The sequence below is a fragment of the Labrus mixtus genome, chromosome 11 (genome assembly GCF_963584025.1).
Source record: "Labrus mixtus chromosome 11, fLabMix1.1, whole genome shotgun sequence".
NCBI classification, from domain to species: domain Eukaryota; kingdom Metazoa; phylum Chordata; class Actinopteri; order Labriformes; family Labridae; genus Labrus; species Labrus mixtus.
Window position 1 is genome coordinate 19,260,689 of NC_083622.1, and position 13,548 is coordinate 19,274,236.

The 13,548-nt window shown below is 39.4% G+C and overlaps 1 protein-coding gene across 5 annotated transcripts; it reads left to right on the plus strand.

The window, feature by feature from the left end:
* Positions 1-718: 718 nt before the first annotated feature.
* esrp1 (epithelial splicing regulatory protein 1) lies at positions 719-13,354 on the plus strand. 5 transcript variants are annotated; one of them, XR_009674895.1, is made up of 16 exons: positions 719-1,074; positions 1,513-1,683; positions 1,791-1,907; positions 2,298-2,409; positions 2,889-3,104; positions 3,667-3,721; positions 3,829-3,939; positions 4,469-4,601; positions 4,737-4,779; positions 5,319-5,638; positions 6,418-6,642; positions 7,097-7,349; positions 8,769-8,949; positions 10,130-10,271; positions 10,719-11,355; positions 11,692-13,354. XR_009674895.1 is itself a non-coding variant. In XM_061050580.1 (16 exons), the coding sequence occupies exons 1-16, from the start codon at positions 943-945 to the stop codon at positions 12,102-12,104; spliced, it is 2,436 nt and encodes an 811-aa protein (XP_060906563.1). In that variant the 5' UTR covers positions 719-942; the 3' UTR covers positions 12,105-13,354. The 5 variants fall into 5 exon arrangements, 4 of the variants coding, with proteins under 4 accessions (XP_060906563.1, XP_060906565.1, XP_060906567.1 ...); XM_061050580.1 differs by having other exon boundaries at positions 10,719-10,808; positions 11,970-13,354; XM_061050582.1 differs by having other exon boundaries at positions 7,097-7,337; positions 10,719-10,808; positions 11,970-13,354.
* The last annotated feature ends 194 nt before the right edge of the window (positions 13,355-13,548 follow it).

A 13,548-nucleotide genomic window follows, 5' to 3' on the forward strand; every position in this document is an offset into this window, starting at 1 on the left:
GTCTATTTAGTGATGTGCATAACTCAATAACAGATGTCTGGTAGCCTAAATAAAAACTTACTTTTACTTAACGCAATTAACCTGTTTGAGAATATCGTTAGAATTAAAAATCTATTACTGTTGTTGTCGTGAAATTGACGGATTTAATACAGCCTAAAGTTAACTTAGTCTATGTTATGAGTAAGTGGAGGGTCATTTTTTTTCTTTGATCTTATATTTGTATAACTGTAAGATATATTATCTTAATCTAACAATAGTTTTTAAAATATATATAAATATTAATAAATAAATAGACAATTTTAAGTTAACAAGTGCAGTTCTTGCAATTTTACTCATGCATCTTTAAAGGAAAGTTATTTTTCTTTCTTTTGATGAGAATTTCCACTCAAAGTGTTTATACTATAACTTTTAAATAGATATCTATCAACAAATCTTTGAAAATGATCGTTCATACTAGCTACATCATATCACTGTTATGGGGCCCATTGGAAAACCTTCTGAGTCTATGCGCTGATTCTGTAATTCGTGCAACAGGTAACCTGTTCTCATATAGCCTAAAGAAATAAAAGTAGCCTTTAAAAGTAATTTACATCAACAAATATGCGACTTCTGTCATCCACGGCCTGCCACGTCCTAATAGGTAATGCACCTGAAGGAGGGAGGAGGCAGGTGGAGAGTCACGTGGTCAGACAGGTAGGTGCAATACAAAAACGGGGAACGTTCAGCCATTACTCCGCGATGGTGACTGCGCGAGGCTTCACGTACAATCTCTCGCGCGTCGAAACTTGGATTTAACGAAGCTCACCTTTGCGCTCAGGTGTCAAAGTAAAGGTGTTCATTGCTCTCCCGCGTGTATCCCGTCACCGACGTATCTTCAGTTAGTGACCTGTGATTTAGTAAAGTATCAGTACATTAGTTTTTGGGGGCTGTGTTTGTGTTCAGATGACGGCGCAGGTAGACTACCTGGTGGTGGTTTTCACCGCCACATCTGGCGCGAGCGGAGAGCTGCTGGGATCTGACGAGAAGGAGCTCGTGCAGTTGGTTTGGCAGCTGGTGGATGTGAAGAACAAAAAGGTAAAAACAACAAAATAAAACAAAACGTAGGCTATTACTAGACGACTTATTAGAGCTGAACATTGTGACGTGTACATCGGAGCAGGTAATAGAGGTAAAGAAAGAAGAGGGCATGTAAACTAAACTCGGGTTGAAAATAGAAAAACAAAAACTAGGCTAGAAAATTCGTATTTAAAATGAAGTGTAAATTGAGTTTTTGTAGGTTTCTTCTTTCATATCTAATGTAAATATAGGCCTATAAAGCCTATAATTTGAATTAATGATGTCATTATTAAATATTTTTTAACAGAATCCATCTTTTGTTGTTTATACCTGATCATTTTAAAAAGTCTACATTAAAGCTATTTATGCCATTACATTATTCTATTGGCCTTTTAATTTCTTTGTAGACTTCTGACTCAACACTGAAGTCTCTTTTTTTCATCTTCTCTGAACCAGTTGGGCAAGGTGAATGAGCTCCTTATTAAGCCTGACCTCTCAGAGTCACGGGAGAAAGAGGAGGAGGAGGAGGAGGAGGAGGATGTTGTGGAAGAGAGCGTGGAAGAGGAGCATGGATCCAGAGCCGACAGTGTCTTTACAGCCTCAAGTCTTGAGTCAGCATTGAACCAGGTAATAGCCCAAATAATTAAGCATATTAGCTTTTAAGTAACATGTTATTATTACTGCTGTGAAAATGATGAAGGCAAACTTTTGAATTCTTTTATTTCTTTCCTTAGTTTCATCTACAACTGACAAATGAGGTGAACAGCGCGGGCACAGGCACGTCGGTGTGTTTGTGTACAGACGGGCAGCTTCACATCCGTCAAGTGATTCACCCTGAGGCTGCCAGCAAGGTGAGCAAGCTGGTTGGGTGAACGCCTTGCAGCCAGGGCGGATGTTCCCTCGCTGATGCAGGAACCTTAGGCGCTCACACAGTCACAAAGGGATGTCATGTGTCAGCACTCAGCTCCTGATCAAACTTCATGCTACTCTGAGAGTTGATCTGCAGCAGTTAGCTATTCCAGAAAACCAGTTTAATTAGACACACCCACATACATACCTGTGCACATAAAACAGCAGCACACAATGAAAGCTGATGACATTTTCACACATGTCTGTGTGTGTGTTCCTTAGAGAGGACTACACTACTGGGCTTAAGCAAACAGCAATATGACGGCAATAAAATGGCAGCTGCTTATGGGCCACATGTTCACATCCTTTCATTTTATTTCTTCCTTCTCTAGTACATCCTGGTCCCCGACTGTTTCTTCTCTTTCTTTGACCTTCGTAAAGAGTTCAAGGAGCACTTCCCCACATCTGACCTCAAGGCTCTGAATATACACGATATGGCAGAAGGTATCCTTCCAAACGTCTAGTGTTTACATTTGGTGTGACAGTGAATGACTGTAAACTACATTGTGACATGTAATTGATTTCATGTTCAACACAGATTCTTTTTTTTGTATTTAGCTTGATCTTGCAAATGCAGCACACATACAAGAAGTTATAAGCCTAGGGGTGTTGCCTGGAGGACTAGAGGTTTTGAAATGCAAATAGGGAAACAATGGCATCACCTTGCTAAGCGCTCTTGGAACGAGTGTGTGTTTAGCCAACAGGGCCAACCCCACACTCCCTCTGCAACAGGATAACTAAAATATCTGAGTTTCTCTTGTGTGTGTGTGTTTGTCAACTAGCTTAATGCACTTTGAAAAAAAAAAACACATATTAAATTTTCTTAGTTTATATCAGTGAAACTCAAACATACAGATAGAACCACACCTTTTTGCTGTTTTTGGCTCTTTCTTGTTCGCTTTCTTTGACGGCCCCTTCCTCAGCTCTTAGTATACCTGTGGATGTTCCTGCTATGTTGGACCCCTCAGCCACACCGGACCCCTCAGCCACACCGGACCCCTCAGCCACAATGGAAACCTTAGCAACACCAGACCCCTCATCATCACCGGACCCCTCAGCCGTATTACCTGCAGAGGTAGCAGTACAGCAGGTCCAGACCATGACCAGCATTGTCCTTGCGCTGCTTTCTGAGCCAAATTGTGAGTATCAGATATGTTTTTTATAAAATAAGACAAAGTTACAGATTCAAGAATAAGCTATTAAGATTGATATATGCCCCGTTAGAGTTTAAGGGGAAAGTTGTACTAAGTTTGTGCTTTTCAAGAACATTGATAGTTTTAAGAAATAAGGACTAAAAGAGAAATTTATCAACAACATTGTTGTGTCTAATTTTACAAGTAAACTGATTATTTTTTAATTTTAGGCAATTGATTCAACATAATAGAAACATCTGAATAGATAACTTTCATCGTGGGCAAAGTGTAAGGCTAAATAGCCATTTCCTTCTAATGTGTTCTGAATCATAGTTTAAACAATCAAGATTATTATTGATATATTAATCTACAGTGACAATAATTTCAGTTTTTACCCTAATGTCAAATTCTATAACAGAAAACTAATTTCATACATACAAAATATATTCTGCATTTAACCTTAAGACTAAAACCATTATTGTGATGATAACAAAATATCGTCCTTTTTAGTCTGGAGACAATTTTATTAATTAACTATCTAATAACTTCTCTTTCTTCCTCATCAAAGGCCACACATTTTCTTGCCAGGAGAGAGTCAGTGAGAAGTTTGAGACAGGCACTTGGTAAGTAAAGTTTGTTCAAGATAAATATTCTTTCTGTATTCTGCCTCAGTAATCACCCGCAAGTCCACTCCTTCTGTGCTAATGTCAGTATGTGCGTGTATGTGCAGCAGTAAGATGGAGAAAGTGTGCGACAACACAGTGATCAGAGCCAGAGGGTTGCCATGGCAGTCCTCTGACCAGGACATTGCTCGCTTCTTCAGGGGACTTAACATTGCCAAGTACGTTGAAGTTATATTTGATTTGTCAATGTCAAATACTGAAAAGAACACTAAACAGGCACAGAGCATCAGATCTGTCTCTGTGAAATAACCCTGTAACAAAACACCCACTGTGAATGTAAATAAGATCATTGACCACTTTTTATGGTCATTACTTGATCTTGTAGATGTTGTTATCCTCCTTATCTGACATGAATCTATGCACACTGCCTTAATGTACATACTGTTAAAAAAAATCCTTCCTCATGTAAATGAACCCATCTGGTACCTAATTACATCATTTATTATCATGTTATTTCAGCATCTTTTCACTCTTCACTTCTGTGCCATTGTCTTGAACATACAAGTCTTTGTTTATTTGTTTATTATTAATATTAATGTTGTACTTTTGTACATAAAGAGAAGATTTTTTTTAATAGTCAAATGTCTTGTATGTGTAAGACTACAAGGCCAATAAAGCTGATTGTGAAATGTGCTGTTGACAAAAGATGTACTGCCTCTATAATGCTCTGTATGTTGTGTTGTTTAGAGGAGGGGCTGCATTGTGTCTAAATGCTCAGGGGAGGAGGAACGGAGAAGCTCTTGTTCGTTTCGTCAGTGAGGAACACAGAGATCTGGCGCTGAAGAGACACAAACACCATATGGGCAGCAGATATATAGAGGTAACCTGGGAACTCAGTTAAATGGTGCTGATTAAATGAACCAGCCACATTTAATACACATGATGTTATCGTTTCTGTATTTTCTTTGTTTGGATAACTATTCTTAATTTCTGCCTCATTCTCTTCTAATAACAGGTTTATAAAGCAACAGGGGAGGACTTCCTGAAGATAGCAGGAGGTGAGAAGATAGATCAATGAGTATCGTACTATATTTTAACTTTTAACTTTAACTATGTAGTTATAGGATAATGTTTGGTGTTTTTTGATGGAAAAGACCTCATTTAGTCCATAATCTCTGGTGGTGCTGAACATTAACCAACAATATGAATGATTATTTGGTGACAAAACCAAATATTCTGCTGTTGTGTGTCTTCCTATTTATATTTTTTGGGGGGGATCTGAAAAAGTTGAATCACCATAAAGCTATATGTAAACATTTTGACTTAAACCTTTTATAAGCACAGTCTTTAATGGTTATGGACAAATTTTCAGTTGTAGAATTTTCATTAATGGTATCACAGCTGTTACTGAAAGTAATGAGAAAAAAACCTTTTAGTTAGTGGTGCTGATGATAATCAGCATAATCATGAAAAAATGAAAGTCAAGTGAATTTTTATCTATGAGGAATAAAAGGGCTTAAAGGTAGGAAAACTGATTTGTGTTGACGTCAGTGTGATCATTCTTAGTCATTTTCAAATTTGTGTTTGTGTCCTCCAGGTACCTCCAATGAGGTAGCCATGTTCTTGTCGCGTGAGGACCAGATCATAGTGAGGATGCGAGGGCTTCCTTTCACAGCCACACACGAGCAGGTGCTCAACTTTTTCTCCCCGGAGGAGGGGATTAAAGAGACTTGTCCAGTCAGTGGAGAGAAAGACGGCATCCTATTTGTGCGCTATCCTGATGGGCGTCCCACTGGCGACGCCTTTGTTTTATTTGCCTGTGAGGAGCACGCCCAGTGTGCTCTGAGGAAACACAAAGAAATCCTGGGGAGGAGATATATTGAGCTGTTTAAAAGCACAGCAGCAGAGGTCCAACAGGTACGTCAGGCTGTCCACCTGATCTGCATGTGTTTGTCATTTCTGTCTGCAGTTTTTATTGTACAATGTGGATATGTGTGTTTGTTTTCAACTTATAGGAACTAGGAAGTCTTCTTTATCATTCCCCTTATGTTGAATTTATTTGTAGTCTTGTAATCCTCTTATGTCTTCTAAAAGAGGCTTTAAGGAATGTAGTGTTTCTTTGTTTGCACACAGCAGAGTGTGACATTGTGTGGGTGTGTTCCTTTTGTCCCATGTTAGTTGAAATTATTGCAGAAGGGCTTTTGGGTGGGGACCTGCATGGCAAGATGGACTGTGTGTTTGTATGTGTTACCCTTAAGTATGTAGGTACACACAAACACTGTGAAGCATTACTGGGCTCTCTGTCCCTCTTGTTGCTCTCTCTCCCTCTCCTGTGGGATGAACACATGTTGACTTATTTTCTTATCTTAGCTGACTGATAAGCTAACAGCCCTCATACATATCTGTGCAGACACTTTTCCTCGGACACTCGTGTATAACCAACTAAAGGGGTTTATTGGTGCTCTCCAGAAATGCAAACAAGCCTCTATCTACCATTGCAACACATATTTAATATTTGTACACAGATTGGCTGCTAAAAGTTGGCCTCTACTGGTTGTGTTTTAGTGGGTAAACACTTTTTTGATCTTTGAATTATAACTGTTAATTGAATTGTATTTCATTTGCGGTTTGAGAGTATTCTTTTATGCATTTTTTTTATTTTATTTTGCAAAAATCTAAGACTGTGTGTGTTTTAGGTATTGAACAGGTACTCATCAGCCCCTCTGATCCCTGTGGCCCCTGCCCCCCTGGTGTCCATGCTGCCCTCAGTCCCTCTTCTGCCCCCTCCTGGTGGTTTAAGGGACTGTTTGAGGCTGAGGGGGCTGCCATACACAGCGAGCATAGAGGACATCCTCACCTTCCTGGGCGAGTTTACACATGATATCAGACCACATGGTGTGCACATGGTCCTTAACCAGCAGGTACATGCAACCACAGTACAGACACACCCTTCGCCATATTCATATTTTTGAAAACTCATTAGCTATTGTTAGACAATAATTTAAACGTGGCATTCGTACACTTCCAAGCTAACTTTACTGTTTGATATTGTTACAGGATATGATATGATAGACATATGGTCCTAGCTCAAGGTGATGTTAGCTGGTGAGCAATTATATCCGCTAGAAAATGAGTTAAATGCTAACATAAGCTGTTTTTGCTGTTGCCACAGGTTATAAAGTTATAAAATATGCTGTTTTACCTTGAATTATGGCCAGATTTCCAATGTGATTTTTTTTCTCTTTGTTGTCTACCGATTAAGAAGTGGACATGATCCACAAACCTTTGATTAACAGCCTTGTGAAAAAGTTGAATAAACATGCATGTTTCCTGTCACAGTGCAGAAGAGTAACATCTCACTGTCTCTGTTTTCAGGGTCGCCCATCAGGTGACTGCTTCATCCAAATGACCTCAGCAGAGCGAGCACTTCAGGCCTCACAGCGGCTCCACAAGCATGTGATGTCCAGCCAACGCGGGGCCAACAGCCGCTATGTGGAGGTGTTCCCCTGCAGTGCTGAGGAGATGGGCCTGGTGCTGATGGGAGGCTCACTCTCACACACACATACACTCACACACACCAGGAGTAGGAGTGGGACAGGGCTCAGCCCGCCGCCATGTAAGTCCAGACGTAAGTCCTGCTGGGAGCTGGGGGTGCTTTGGGACTGCAGGGTAGGTGGGCTCCTGCCGTTCAGGGGCAGGGTTTGCTGGGTTTTTCTACAATCTTGTAGTTTGCGAGGTCAGGGACATAACCAGGAGGAGTCAAAACTTTTGTGTTTGATGTGTGTGGTACCTCCTTTGTGATTAAGTTTGATTAAATTACCCATCTGCATGCTCAGAAAAACCTCACAAATTCATTGTTTAATCCACCTTTTCACCTGTGTTCACACATCCTTATTATCGTACAACTTCTTCAGTCGCATGTTTAATACTCATTTTTAATTTTACTCCCTTACACCTTCTTTAGCTAAATCTGAAAGGGTTGAATAAATGTGAGCAAAACAGCTAGTCCATAATAATAAATACTGGCTTACATCTCTTCAGTCTTATCTGAGTGGTAGTGGTGGTTGTGGGATTTAGCCTTAATAGAACGAAACACCTCTGGTGTGTGCGTCCCTTGTGCTTGTCCAATCAGTAAAGCTGTGGGAGAGGTGGGCAGAGCTGGTGTGTAGAAATGTGCTTTTTTTTTCTCTCTGTCTCCCTCACTGTAAATGTGCACTGGCCATCCCCTAGTTTTGATAGAGAGGTAAAAGAAAAGGGACTAAATATTTTTAAATCACTGACATGAGATGCAGATGTTTACATTAGAAGGTTTAAGGCTAAACACATATTACTGTGATAAGATGATAATGATTTTTCTTCTTTTGGGAAAAAACAAACTTATAAACAGAAGAAATAGGACTTTTTAGCTTTTAGCCAGAAAACATATTTTGGGGGTTGGTAAATGGTCAGACGACACTCCAAAAACAACTGATAGGCCAACGATGAATGCACTTAGTGTATCTGTATCAATGAAGTCTTACATCACAAACCTTTTCTATCCACCAGAATACACCTACAACTCCTTTTGGGATTTTAATAAAGTCTATTATTTTGATTATATTGGATGAATAGATGTATCAATGTATTTAGCTGTCAGTTTGGTGTGAGCTTTCTTTTGGGAAATTAGATTTAAAAAGTAAATTTTTCTGGAATGCACAAATACACAAAGTTTATTAACTTATATTTCAACTAAACATTTGTTGCATTATAGGGAGTAAGCTTGCAGGGATAATGACATAATTTATGAATTATTGAAGGAATGGTTTCACCAAAAAACTCAATCAGTCAGTGCAACGTATCCCACATAGAGAAACTTTCTCTATGTAACCCATACACACTGTACATGTGTCAGTGTAGGATGATGGACATTGTTTGTACGATTGCCTCTCTCACAGACAAACAATGACCAGTCTTCACCGTCATATCTATTTGCGTTTCTGTTATTATTATTATTATTATTATTATTAGTTATTAAATATGATGTTTCCTCTTCCATCCTCTCCTTTAGGTTTATCTCCGCCCTCCTACTCCTTCGCCCCTGCTCATCCTGTCCTGACCACAGAGGCTGCTGCTGCACTCTATCCTCCCATGGGTCAGATGCTGCTGACCCCGCGCCCTATGCATACAGGACATGCCTACTACCCCGCTTCAGCTCAGTTATACATGAACTACACAGCCTACTATCCCAGGTACACACTCATGCTTTCCCATGAACAGAAAGAGGGACACATGCTGGCATTGAAATACAGGCCTTTATTTAAATTTTCTGGACTTTATTTAATTTGTTTTTCTATAGTTTTCCAACAACTAATACTCATCAGTCCTCAGATTAGTTGTGATTGGGATATTGTAATTATCCACCCTATTAATGTATCAAGACAAAAAAAAGAAGGAATACTAAATGTACAGCTTACCAACATCTGTCTCAGCATGAGAATGTTTTGGAAATTACAAGTTTGGCTCTGGAAAAAAGTCATTTTTTTTCCTTTACTCAATGGGATCACTGTTATATTTGACTCTTCATCAATTACTATACTATTCTAAACTGATTAACCATATTGATTCTGAAAAAAAGCTGTGATATTGTTTGCGGTTGTGCATGTCTATAAATAGTTTAGATGTGTTTGTTCTTTACATTTACAGCACATGGTACATACAATGAATCACTCTTGCAGGTTAACTTTATGCTGCTGTGCAAGTGAATAAGAAAACTAAAGCAGTGTTGTTTACACGTTTGCTTTTCTTAGGCCTCTGTTTACATAGTTATTATAACGGTGGCTTGAACAACAGGAATACAGCTAAACAAGCCAGCATTTTTTTTAAAGGATCTAATTATGTGATGAGTGGATCATAACAACACTCACACTTTTGCCGCAAACTCTGTTTCGTGAACAATCCAAATTTTCTGTTGTAAAATAGCCCTAAAGAGTAATTTTTTGCAATTTACATAATTTAGACTGCCTTAAAAACACTCAAGGGTTGTGTTTCTTTTTATGTATTTAGTTTGCTATACAACTGTTTTTATTGTTTATTGTATTGCATGCTGATCAATAAAAAAAAGACTCTTGTTTAAAGTGGAAAAAAGTGGTACACTTTGCATGGTCTTGCGCAGGAGAAAGGTTGTTACAAGGTTAGTTAATAACTGATCGTTGTGGTATCAGAGGAACAGGTAAACATTGTTGACCTCTGAGTATACCTTCTTAGACCTCTGTCATTAAGAAAATGCCTTTAGGTTATTCCCACTTCTGTGCATCATGCATTTGCTTGGTTTATTGAGAAACATGCAGCATAGTCATTAAGTTGTTCTTTTTTGTGTCTCTGATATTTTCACAATAACATACTGTTGATGCTTTTTTTTCCTTTCTGCAGCCCACCTGGCTCACCTACCACCTTAGGTTTCTACCCCTCCCCCTCCTCCCTCTCCACCCCAGGGGGGTTGGTGCGCATGCCAGGTCTGACCTACAGCAGCTCCGGAGTCAAGGACCTCATTAGCACAATGCAGGGTTACCAGGTAAGAGCTGTATATTCTTCACCGATTAGTAGTACAGTTCTCATTCACAAGTGCAAGCCTCCAGAGTTCACATATCTCTCTGTAGCACTAAGTGTTGTATTCAAATCTCCTCCTGTTATGGGTGTGTATCGTCAGGTATCCACTGTGTTTGCCCAGAGGCCATCAAACAAGTTTATCCTGTCTAGTCTCCCTGTTCTGTCACACATGCTCTACTGCTTGCTTAGACTTGAAATGGAGGAACTCAAGACTAAATTAAACTTGGAGGACAGTTAAGACTCAAATGGATATGATAAATGTAACAAAACTAGGAGACAAACGTGAACTAAGAAGTTACAAGTCTGCTTTTACCACCATGTTGGAGTTTCAGGCTCATGAAGCCTCTAGGGTAGTGTCTAAGGTTGATTATCTCTCAGTTTCTGTTGTTCCTCCCCCTTCCTCACACAACAGTATGCCCCCGAGGATGCTCTCATGCACGCTCACGGGCCTGTGCATGCTCACGACCCGACCGGGACATTGCTTACGCATCCCAAAGAATGGGTGTGTATTTAAGGTGTCTGAGGCAGGTGGCAGGTAAGGATTGGCTGAGGGCTCTGTGAGGGGGATTTAGTTTGGAGCGGGGCTATAGCACTGGTTTTGGGTCTTTGATCATCCCACTGGGGAATATGGGCCAATGCAAGGCATTTCCTATTCACACACACAAACTACAAGAATGGGCACATTTGATGATTGGGTTATTTCTTTTATTTTAATTATGGCTGGATTTACTGAATGATTTAAGATATGGTGTTCTTTTCTTTCACAGACAGAATAAGACCCATTTATGGACACACACTTTAACAACTACTGACTACAACATTTCTGTGCTATCAATATGTTATTTAGACATAAAAAAAACAGGGCTTGTAGAGAATTTGCTTTAGCCGGCCTTTAAAAAGCGATTGTCTAATGAAAGCTAAGCAACTGAAATAAGGTACAGCAGGCCTGTCAAGCTTTGTATTTCTTCAAATTCCAAAACATTGTGAATTGCTCTCTTAGATTAGCTGTAATCTGTATCTAAGGAGTGTGGACATTGGTGAATTTTTTCGTCAACTTTCTTGAAACCAATTACTCTCTGCCCCTCTCTCTCTTCTCCATGTTTCCTGTCTCTCTTCAGCTATCCTATTGATAAGTGCGAAAAAAAAAAAAAATTACTATTCATTGTTATAATTATTTTGTACTTGAGTTGTATGTAAGGCGGCTCAAGGTGTACCCAACACCACACCTTTTCACTTTTCCCTTTCATGAAACTGAGCCATTTATTTTTTCACGATCCACAAATGAATAGCACTAAAAATGTAACTTCCTTCTGGAAGTTTAAAAGAATGAAATCGTTTATTTGTTTCATAAATACCTCCAACTTTGAGGTGTCGATCCGCCACAGTTGTCATGGTAAATGGCACTATGTGCTGTGTAAGAACAAAAAGCTTGACAGGCATAGCACCAGTAGCTATTGGGCTGGAGGGCTAAGCTAACAGTCAGTTGCTGTTGTGGTAGTAATAATAGATGGGTAATAACAGGTAAATCCTTCAGGTGGTTGAGAAGGTGATGGGTAACTCTGGTGCTGGTATTAGGGCTCTGTGTTTCATGCTTTTACACCAGGATAATACTCATCTGTCTCTTTTTTCTCTCCTTTCCCCAACCCCCACCCACCCACTCCAGAGTCCTGCGGAGTCCATTTCTCTCCTGAACAGCAGTCTGATCGGTCAGTCCAGCAGAGGTGATGCTCCTCTCATGTCCCTCCCCGCTCTCATGACCAAGCCGTCCGGGCAGTACCTGGACCTGACCCTGCTGTAGAGATGCAAATACATAAAGGTCATGTGACAATTTGGTAAACATCAGTGACTTTTAATGTTTTTTAGGCTTTTGAAAAGTAGTCTTTTAGATGTGATATTTATATCTTTAAGAACAGAAATTAATCTATTTTATACCAAAATCATTGTGGCCTTATAGCCAAACATAGCTGTTTTGTCTTATATTGCACAGTCTGTATTTTAAAAGCTTTATAGAGATTTTTTAAACATGTTATGATATTGTGATTAATATGATATATTTGCTAGCCAAACTAGAGAAGAATGACTTAGAATCTGAGCGCAAACCTTTCCTTAAGCTTCTTTTCTTAAGTCTGTGAAGAGAGAATGTGTGTGTGAGTGTGTTTTAGTGTGAAAGAGATAAAAGTGAGTATTATGCATAGCTGTGTCGATGCTTCTTTATACTTAAATCTGTTAATGCAAAACACTGTGTTTATATACATTTGATACAGTATACAGTGATTGTATTGGAAGCTTTAGTGCATGATGAAGTAAGTAGTTAAACTTTAAGATGTTTACAGTATGCCAAATATCAATGCACTGTTAATAAACAAGACTACTAATGTATATCATAGCAGTATCTTTGTTACACTGTGAGTTTGTCAGTAGTCTAATTCTTGCATCAGGTTTCACTTACAAAAATGTGACATCTCACACCTACCCCTACTTTCCCTCCTTTATATGTCATGTGTACATGTTGTGTAATGCCAGTGTTGTCTTGCCTTTTGTTTTCGACCAACATCTGAACAGAGGACCGTCCCGGCCCTTTGTAACCTGACCAGAGTTACCATCATTAAGAGGACTCGTGTCACAAGCTCAAAGTTAACTGAGTGAATCTGAGCAGCCAAAGGGGGTTTCTAAAAGATTTTATTACACATTTTGCTCCACAGAGTCTTACATGTCCATCACACTTCTCTTGCCTTCTCTCTACCATCTATGCTGGATTAATGCAGCGAGGTAAACATGCTCCCTGTAGAAATCCCTTTGTCATTTGATGATATAAATTAAATCATCTTGAGATTAGAGGGACAGTTGAAAAGGAAAGGTAATGAAGCCACCTCTGACATACATCTTGTGAATTGTTGTTTGTGCCCTCCAAAGTTGCTGTAAACATGTCATACTGTAGGACTTCCTGCTGCTCAGGACATCCTGCTATGGCCATGCTGAAAAAAAAACAAAAAAACAAGAACAATAAACATAACGTGAAGTCTGCCATCCTTCACCTGTTTGATTTCACTCTTCGACCTGTTTTTTTTAATTTCATTTTACTTTGCCGTGCAATTACTGTGAGTCTCTGTACTTACAGAGGGTGTGTGAAATGCAGGAACACAAACACACAGGTGGAGTTGTCTGATGACAGAATTTGGCTGGAGGCGAAACTGTGAGAACTCCCTCACACCGTCCTCAGTGATTACCTCTGTTTCCCACAT